The 9,322-nt window shown below is 39.6% G+C and overlaps 1 protein-coding gene across 2 annotated transcripts in view; it reads right to left on the bottom strand.

Moving 5' to 3' along the window:
- The window catches only part of RTKN2 (rhotekin 2), a 78,433-nt gene extending 69,605 nt beyond the window's left edge, over positions 1 to 8,828 (bottom strand). The window contains exons 1-2 of one of the 2 annotated variants that reach the window (XM_014833412.3): positions 8,523 to 8,828; positions 4,562 to 4,758 (exon numbers count right to left, since the gene is read on the bottom strand). In XM_014833412.3, the coding sequence (XP_014688898.1) occupies positions 4,562 to 4,758; positions 8,523 to 8,582 (257 nt within the window). In that variant the 5' untranslated portion in view covers positions 8,583 to 8,828. The remainder of the gene's footprint in view (positions 1 to 4,561; positions 4,759 to 8,522) is intronic. The other variant, XM_014833413.3, reaches the window with a different exon arrangement.
- Positions 8,829 to 9,322: the final 494 nt, after the last annotated feature.

Here is a 9,322-nt window from a genome sequence, read left to right on the forward strand (position 1 = left end):
GGGTGCAGAACCACACCATTCACGTGTCAGTGGCCATGCTGTGGGGAGAGCTCACACAGAAGGACTAGGAGGACTGACAGCTACGCACTGGGACTTTGGGGAGGGTAAAAAAAAAAGAAAAAGGTAGCAAAGTAGAGAAGGAAGAAATGGGAAAGTAGGATAAGTTCATTGATCTCCACACAGATAATAAGTGGGAACAAAACAAAACATTTAAAGCAGAAAAACAAAAGAGTAAAAGCCTAAGTAAGGAAAAAAAGAGCTAAGGTCATTATAAAGTTATTAGTACATAGTTTTAAAATATAAAGTTCTAGAAAGTACTATGACCAATAAAACTCTACTTAAAAAAAAAATTTAAAAAGAGCAAAGAAAATAGACCACATGGTAAAAGACAAACCATAATTATAATATAATACACATAACTTAATATAAAAGAATATGACAAGGCTGAAACCAACCATATCAGTAATATAAAAGTAAATAGGCTTAACTCCTCTAGTAAAAGGATTTTCAGATAGGCTCATAATGTAAAACCCAATTTGGGGATGAATACAAGAAACACATCTTCTGGAGCTGGCCCCGTGGCCAAATAGTTAAGTTTATGTGCTCTGCTTCGGCAGCCCAGGGTTTCACCAGTTTGAATCCTAGGCATGGACCTAGCACCGCTCATCAAGCCATGGTGACACAGCATCCCACACAGCAGAGCCAGAAGGACCCACAACTAGAATATACAACTATGTACTGGGGGCTTTAGGGAGAAGAAGAAAAAAAAAGAGGATGATGATGACTGGCAACAGATGTTAGCTCAGGTACCAATCTTTCAAAAAAAAAAAAAAAGAAACACACCTTCAACAAAGTGATTCAGACAGGCTAAAATAAAGAGATGGACAAAGATATACCAAACAAATGCAAACAATAAGAAAGCAGAGGATAGGATCTTGTTATCAGGCAACTGTAGAACTCAGGTCCAAAAGCATTATGAGACAACAACAACAAAAGGAAACTGTACAATGCTAAAGGCTGCAGATGACGATGAAAATATAACAAGTACTAAAGTACCAAATGTTTCATAAAAGAAAAAGTACAGGATATACAAGGATAAGACAGCAGAGCCTTAATAACAAAAATCCTTTTTTTTTTTTTTTTTTGAGGAAGATTAGCCCTGAGCTAACATCTGCCGCCAATCCTCCTCTTTTTGCTGAGGAAGACTGGCCCTGAGCTCACATCTGTGCCCATCTTCCTCTACTTTATATACAGGACGCCTACCACAGCATGGCTTGCCAAGCGGTGCCATGTCCGCACCCGGGATCTAAACCAGCAAACCCCAGGCCACCAAAGTGGAATGTGCGCACTTAACCGCTGTGCCACTGGGACGGCCCCACAAAAATCTTAACTTAGTTCTTTCAGTCCAAGATAGTTCAAGTGGTCAAAAAATAAGCAAGGCTACAGAAAACCTTAAAAACAATCAATAACAGATCTTCTGAACATATATATCAAATTTGGTACTGTGGGAAAAAGAATATTTGACTTCAAAAGCTCATGAAAATTGACAATATGACGTCAGAAAGAAAATATCAAAATATTCCGTAAAGTAGAAAAAATAAAAATTTATTTGATCAAAATGCAACAAAATGAATTCATCTTTTGGTAAAGTTAGAGAAGCTCATATCAGAGAAGCTCTCCCACAGAAAAAAATATAAAATCTGGAAAAACTATTCAAAAAAGAACTGCCTGAAGGGACCGGCAAGCAACTAAAAGCAGGAAGAAACTGGAGAAGAGTCAACAGCAGAAGAAGGGAATAGATGCATTCATACAATGGAATACTACTTATCGATCAGGAGGAACAAATCAATGACACATGCAAGTTACATGATGAGTCTCAAAAGTATGCTGAAGGAAAGAACAGAGCACAAATGGACAATTCCATTTCTACTAAGTTCTAGAACAGGCAAAACCTATGGCAGAAAAAATTCAGAACAGTGGTTGTCTCTTGGAGTAGGGGTAGAGACAAGTACTCCTAGTTGGGAATTGGGAAAAAAGAAACACAACATATCCAAAAAGTATAATTTATTCAGAAGTAAAAAAAAGGCAAACCCGAACTGAAACAAGTAACAAATGATTCAGTTTATGAAACTGATAACATGACCATACAGAGAGAAAAAGATTACATCAAGTAACTTTTAACGTAGTCTCCTGATTCACTAACTACAGGAACGTATATATATATTTATATGTATACACACACACACAGACACACACAAAAAGAACTTTCCTTGAAATGCATCACAAAACATAAGATGAACTGATGGATGAATAAAGGAAAGATACAGGATAGAGCAAATACAGTAAAATATTAATTGTAGAATCTAGGTGGTGGGTATATGGTCTTCACTGTACAATTCTTTCAACTTTTCTATATACTGGAAAACTTTCATAATTTCTGTATGTTGGAAAGGAACTGCAAAGAAATCTTGAACTTACCTAGGTGCATTTACTGTCAGTAATTACACTAGTACTAAAATGATGAAACTATTTTACATAATCATAGTATAAAACAAATAAGGAAACATATTACTATTATTTAGAAATTAAGATTTTCAGCATAAGAGATATAAATATAAAATAAAATAATTCAAGAAAACAAAAACCTATAAAGATCATTATAAACTCATGATTGTTTTAAAAGTCTCTCCCAAAGCTACATCCACCAAAAAGGCATAAAAGCAGTGATCCCCAGTAACAATGAGTACACCTAATGCCCAGATCTTGGTTTCAAAACACCACTCACCATTAAAGGGAACCTGGACTCATTAGAGAAATAACTGATTCTAGGTCTGAAGGCACAGAAAATACCAGGTAAGCCTGTGTTATCTTTATGTGCCAGAAAGTAAGGAAGTTCTTAAAGACTATAAAGGCAAGTCAAAATAACAAAGAAGCCAGTTTGAAAGAACTTCCATTGAACAATTCACAATGCATTATAAATACGGAGGGCAGATATGATTCCCAGAGGAATTCCATATAACTGAGAGATGATATAATACTGAGTGTTTAGTCCCACACTGTACTTAAACCAGTACTTCTCGAACTTGTCCACTGAAACAGCCCCTCCTTGACAAAATATCCTTATAAAGGCTGGTGAGAAGGAACATATATCCCCATGAGAACATAACCCATAACTATGCCACAATTCCAAATTTATCATGCTTTATCTTAAAAATTCATGCCATATTTATTCTATGGCTTTGCATATCTCCTGACACATAATCATGTACTCTCAGTGATACATGTGACTCAGTTTCAGAAGCACTGACTTAAAAGAATGTATGTCTATCTGAAAAATATTTTTCTAGATTATGACACTGGAATAATTTCATTTTATAATGCCAGGGATAAATAATAATGAAAATTACTCAACATTTGTTGAGTACTAATTATGTAGAAGTTACTACGTTAGGTTTTTAATTATATAATCAATTTTCAAAATGTAAATATTATCATGCCAACTGTAATGAAAGAATTGAGGCGGAAAGAGATTAAATAGCTATCCCAAGGCAATACAGCTAATAAATATTAGGTACCTTGTACACAAGTCTTTATTATATCATGATCTCATCATTATTTTATTTTTACAGAAATCTCTTTCTCTGACCTGTGTTTTCAAGAATTTAATGGAAATGCACCATGAACAGCCCAACGGCCACTAATGTCTAAAAAGGAACTTTTCACTAGTGCTAGAGCTTTATGATTGATCAACAATGGGTGATGCAGGACCATCTATATTAAAAAAGAAACCAAATCTCACCACTAAATTGAATCAATTCTTAGGTCCAAATAAGATTTGGCATTATAAACAGGATAGCATGTAAATTTCACACACAAATCCTAGACCTGATCCAACAGGGCAGCATGCAGTGACAGAACACAGGATATAAATTTCATTAACAAATCCTAGACCTGATCCAAAAGGGCAGCAGAGAGTGACAGAGAGAACAAGGATCAGAAGTCACTTGGAAAATCCTAAGTAACCTCTCATTAGCTTCTGTCACTAGCTAGTTACATGTCCTTGAATAAGTCACTTGCCTCTCTGGGACTTATGTTCACTATATGAAGGGGATAAGCTGGCAGATTTTTAAGTTCCCTTTCATTCATAAGGTTTTGTATCTTTTTAATTTTGCTGCCCATTCATTTCGATCTCTACATCTAAGTTTCCATTACCCTCAGACAGTATCTTCTTTATTGGACCATTTTCAAGCAATTAGGTTTTTTTTTACTTTAATTTCTATATACTCAATTATCAGTTTTGGTCCCTCTTCTTAAAATATTCCCTCAATCCTTGCTTCCTAACCACTTCACTTAACAACGAAGCTGCCCGGTGAAAAGTGCCACCTTAATAGTAAGTTTACTCTGAGCTCTGCTGCCAAAATGTTTACGATATCAGAGGCTACTTCAGGGACTTTTTAAAAGCTTTGGTGATTTGATATTTGACCTCAAGCTTAAATTATATCGTGTTTTTAATTCAAATATTTAAGTACATTAGAAGCCACTGGTAAACTATGCTACTAACCATCTTCCAGTTTGATTTGCAATCTGCTCTTCTAATTTCCGTAGCTCCAGTGTGTAAGCCATTATTCGAGCATTGCACACCATAAGATTCTTAACTGCATGCAAAATCTGGTCTTTCTGAGTGCTCAGAGAAAGGAGTTTCCATATTCCTTCCCGCATTCGAATTTCTAAATCTATTTTTTCTTGAATGCAGCAGTCCTTAAAAAAGAGAGAGAGAAAAGCATTTTAAAAGATAGCAAAAATCCAAAATTACATTTTTTTTTACTCCTAATAGATGGAAAATATACCAGATATCACTACAATTTTATACCATATTGGGAAAGTAACAAAGTTTTAATGTATGATAGTATATTAAAAATATAGCTATTTCAAAATGGTCTTTGCAAAACGTTAATCTTTTTTTTTTTGCAAAACGTTAATTTCTTGCTTTATTAGAAAGTCTTTATAATCTACCGAATAAACAGAACAAAGATGAGAAATATACATATTCTTATCATAATTGTACGAGATTGAATAGTGTCTCCCAAATATTCCTGTCCTCCCAGAACCTCAGAATGTGGTCTTATTTGGATATAAGGTTTTGCAGATGTAATTAGTTAAGATGAGGTCATACTGGATTAGTGTGGACCCTAAATGCAATGACTGCTCCTTATGGGAAAGCCATGTGAAGACAGAGACACAGAGAGAACTCCACATGAAGACGCAGGCAGACATTGGAGTAATGAGTCTACAAGCCAAGAAGCACCAAGGACCAGAGGCATGAAAAGGTGAGGAAGGATTCTTCCCCAGGGCCTTCAGTGGGAGAACACCTTGATTTCAGACTTCTGGTCTCCAGAACTATGAGAGAATAATTTCTGTTGTTTGAAGCGACCCAGTTTTGGTAATTTGTTATGGCAGCCTCAAGAAACTAATATGATCATATACTAATTAATGTAAACAATACAGCACACGTACATATTATATAAGATCCATTGTGAAATACCAAGAGGTGGTGATGACGCTGAATTAACCAAGGACAAACGTCCTAAAAGAGCAGATGCTGAATAAAGGAACTAAGCTTTAGCAGCAGGGAGGTAATAGGCTATTTGTCATGGTAACAAACATAAAAACAATCTCAGAAGCAACAGAGTGAAAGCACTGGGCTTAGAAAATGCCAGAAGCTTTAGCTACCTGGAACAGACATTTAGAATATAGTTGAATATATTTATTTTAAAGAGTCACCATCAAACTACCAAATCATTTTAGTTCTGAAAGTCTTTTATTCCATACAATGATCTTGTAATGGCCTAATCCTATAAACTAATTTCATGTGTAATATTAAAATTCTATAAACTGAAACATACTATTCTGATTTAACTCACAGTGGCTTTTTAAAAACTATAAATCATCAGATACTCTTTACTATACTACAAACATGTAATAATGCTCCAGTACATCTATTTCTAAAAATAAAATGGTCATCCTGGCTTCTGTGGGAAAAAAAATGAATGCTATCATTTACTTTGTAATTGGATTAAAATCTATATCAAAAAATGTAAAGGGAATCTAATAACAAAACTTCCAGATATTAAAAAGACAATCTTTTCAAAAAGGAAAGCTGTAACTTAGGAGAGCAATAGTGTATGAAGATTACCCAAAAAGAGCAACTGCAGTAGATGATTTAACTTGACTATCTAAATCAATCAAATGTACTATTCACATGCAGAAAACAGATCTGTTTAATTACCTTGTGTAATTACATCATGTAATCACCACATAAAAACCTTCTTTTTGTAGTCTAACTCAAAACTGGTGTACTATATAAATGTAGTCATTTGCTGGTTTTCCTTCTTTAAACATGACTGAACTTCAACCACTCCATTTTATCTTTTTATGACTTGTCAGACCCAAAGTAAATTCTTCTTTAATGTAATTAGTAATTAATTACAAGAATTATCTATGTGATCCATATGTCTATAGAAATAAACTCTGGCAGGCTGGTTAGCATTGGAGAGTGCACACAGGGAGCAACTTGAAGCTGGGATGAATAGCTTTACCCCACAACTCAAATATAAACAAATACCATCTGGAGCCATTAAATTCAATTTTGCTTTTTAAATGCTACAGTGAGGCAGCAGTTGAACCAGCGCAGTGGTTCTGAAAGCCAGCTGCACATTAGAATCACCTCGGGCAGAGACAAAGGGCTTTATAAAAGTAACTAAGCTTATGACCTACCCCAAAACAACTGGATCTTTGGAGGTGGAGCCTGAGCACTTTTTTTTTTTTTTTTTTTTTTACAATTCCTCTGGTGATTCAAAGTGCAACCAGGGCAGAGAAGCACTGCTGGACTACTTGAAATATTCCACAGCAATCTGGAACACTGCAGCAACCTTAAGGAACCAGTAGGTGGCCACAGCCACATTAAAAGGAATCGGTTTGGGCTTCTGGGATTTTCATCTTGTAAATGAAGACTGTCTTCTCATCATCACTTTTTTTTTTTTTTTGAGGAAGATTAGCCCTGAGCTAACATCTGCTGCCAATCCTCCTCTTTTTGCTGAGGAAGATCAGTCCTGAGCCAACATCTGTGCCCATCTTCCCCGACTTTATATGTGGGACACCTGCCAAAGCATGGCTTGCGAAGTGGTGCGTAGGTCCACGCCCAGGATCTGAACCAGTGAACCCCAGGCTGCCTAAGTTGTGCGGAGCGCACAAACTTAACCGCTGTGCCACCAGGCCAGCCCCTCTTCATCACTTTTTGATACAGACTTCATAAAATTATAGAGGCTTGGGAAATAGTAGAGAAAGGGAATGTAAAGTCAGTGTTTAAAAAAAAACTTTGTAAGGTTAAATATTCATTAAAGAAATGAGAAATATCTAGCAGACGTTAATATTAGCATTCCATCCGTGAGAGCAGGGTCCAGCAGACTACACCCTGGCCAGTGCCTTCTTTTGTAAATAAAGCTGTACTGGAGCACAGTCACACCCATTCATACTGTCTACGGCTATTTTCAAGCTACAACGGCAGAGCTGACTAATTTCAACAGTGACCGTGTGGCCATCAAAGCTGAAAAATATTTACTATCTGTCCTTTTACAGTAGTTTGCTGATCCCTAACCGAGTCAGATTAACATACATAGGGAAGTATGACCCCTCCTCCCCTGCTCTAAGGTGAATGGATGTGGATCTGGGAGGGCTGACACAAGTAGGATGAATTGTTGAGTGTATGGATGCTTTTAAACGTATTGGGGTCTTTTAAAAAAAAGGGCTATTGTGCTAATAGTTTTGTGTTCTCCATGCAACTTCCTTTAGTACACGCCTGTACTTTACACACAGAGAAAACCTCTCTGGTCAGACGCTACTACTCTAGCCAACAAAGGCTTTATGGAGTCAAAAGACTTGTCTTTAGTTAATAAGGAGTGCAAAGCGCACCTGCGGCAGTAGTTGATGTCTAGTGCTTTACACAGTGAGAACAATGATCATGTAATGAGGGCACCCATTGAGCATTCAACGGTGATGCTTACTGACCTCAAAGAGGAAGGTAGGGAGCTAAAGTCTTCACTGCTGGGTGGAGACATCGCTCTGGTAACCGTGCTTTCCATAAAATCCAGTAGTAAGCAAACTGTCCTGCACTGGCCTCGGGGAGATTCTTAGAAATCCCGGGCATCCCCCTGCCTCACCTACACTCGCAAAGTATCAGTGTCCAAACCGTGGGGCGCAGAGGAGTGGACAGGTGCGCTCGGAAACGCGCGGCGGGACGCTGGTATCGCTTCCCCATTGCGGCCTGTTTCCTCCCTAAGAAATCGGGCTTCGGCGGAGGGGGCCGAGAAGGGGGCTTCCCAGCTCCGTTAGCCCCTCAAAAGTGCAGTCTCCTACTCCTTCCCTTTGTTTCTGGCCGCGGCTGAAGACGAAACGCGGAGCGAGGCCTTTCCCGACAAGACCAAACAACGGCGGGAGGACTGGAAGCTGGGCCCCCTCTCACTCACCTGCTGGGCGGGAAGCCCCGCAAGGCCGAGCTCGGGACCCCTCAGGGTCTGCCCCTCCATCTCCAGCGCCGCAGCCCGGCCGCCGCCACTCCTCCAAAGGTATGATTTGAAAAGCCCGCCGCAGGCTGGAGCCGCGGAGGACGCCAACCGCCCGGCCGTACCAAGTCGGGCGCAGGGAGAGGGGGCCGTACCAAGTCGGGCGCACGCGCAGTGGGCACCCCGTGCCCCGCGCCTCCCGCGCCGGTTTGCGGAGCCCGAGTTCTCACTGCGGGCTGGGAAGTGGGGAGCTGCGGGCCGACTTAAGGCAGTTTGGGACGTGGGCGGAGCTGCACCACAGTGGGCGGGGCTGTAGTGAAAGTGTCAATCGCTGAGCTCGCCTGACCTAGCTTAGGGTTTAGGCTGGTGGTTTTTGAGGCACGCCCTCTGCGCGGGGTGCCTTCTGCCTGCATCCCTCCCAAGGCGGCCCAAAGCGTTTGGGGGCTGGCTGAGTCAAAGCTGCAGTCCCTGGGCTCCTGGAGGCAGCTCACTCACACAGTGTCACTGCGAGCCCATGGCCTCGCTCCCAGAGAACCAAGTGACCCTCTTCTCAGCGCTCACTCTCTCACACAGCACAACATTGTCACCCGGGGTCACTCAGATCACGGACTTACTGATCAGGCTCGTGAGACACCGTGACACATTTCACAAGGTCTTTGCTTTTGCCCCCAATGTTTCTTTATAATTCCAGATGCTCTCACCCACGTAGTCTGTTCTTTCTTGCAAAAAACTTCTTTCATTACTTTGGCCACCAACAGCCAAGG

This window comes from Equus asinus, chromosome 2 (assembly GCF_041296235.1).
Source record: "Equus asinus isolate D_3611 breed Donkey chromosome 2, EquAss-T2T_v2, whole genome shotgun sequence".
NCBI lineage: Eukaryota > Metazoa > Chordata > Mammalia > Perissodactyla > Equidae > Equus > Equus asinus.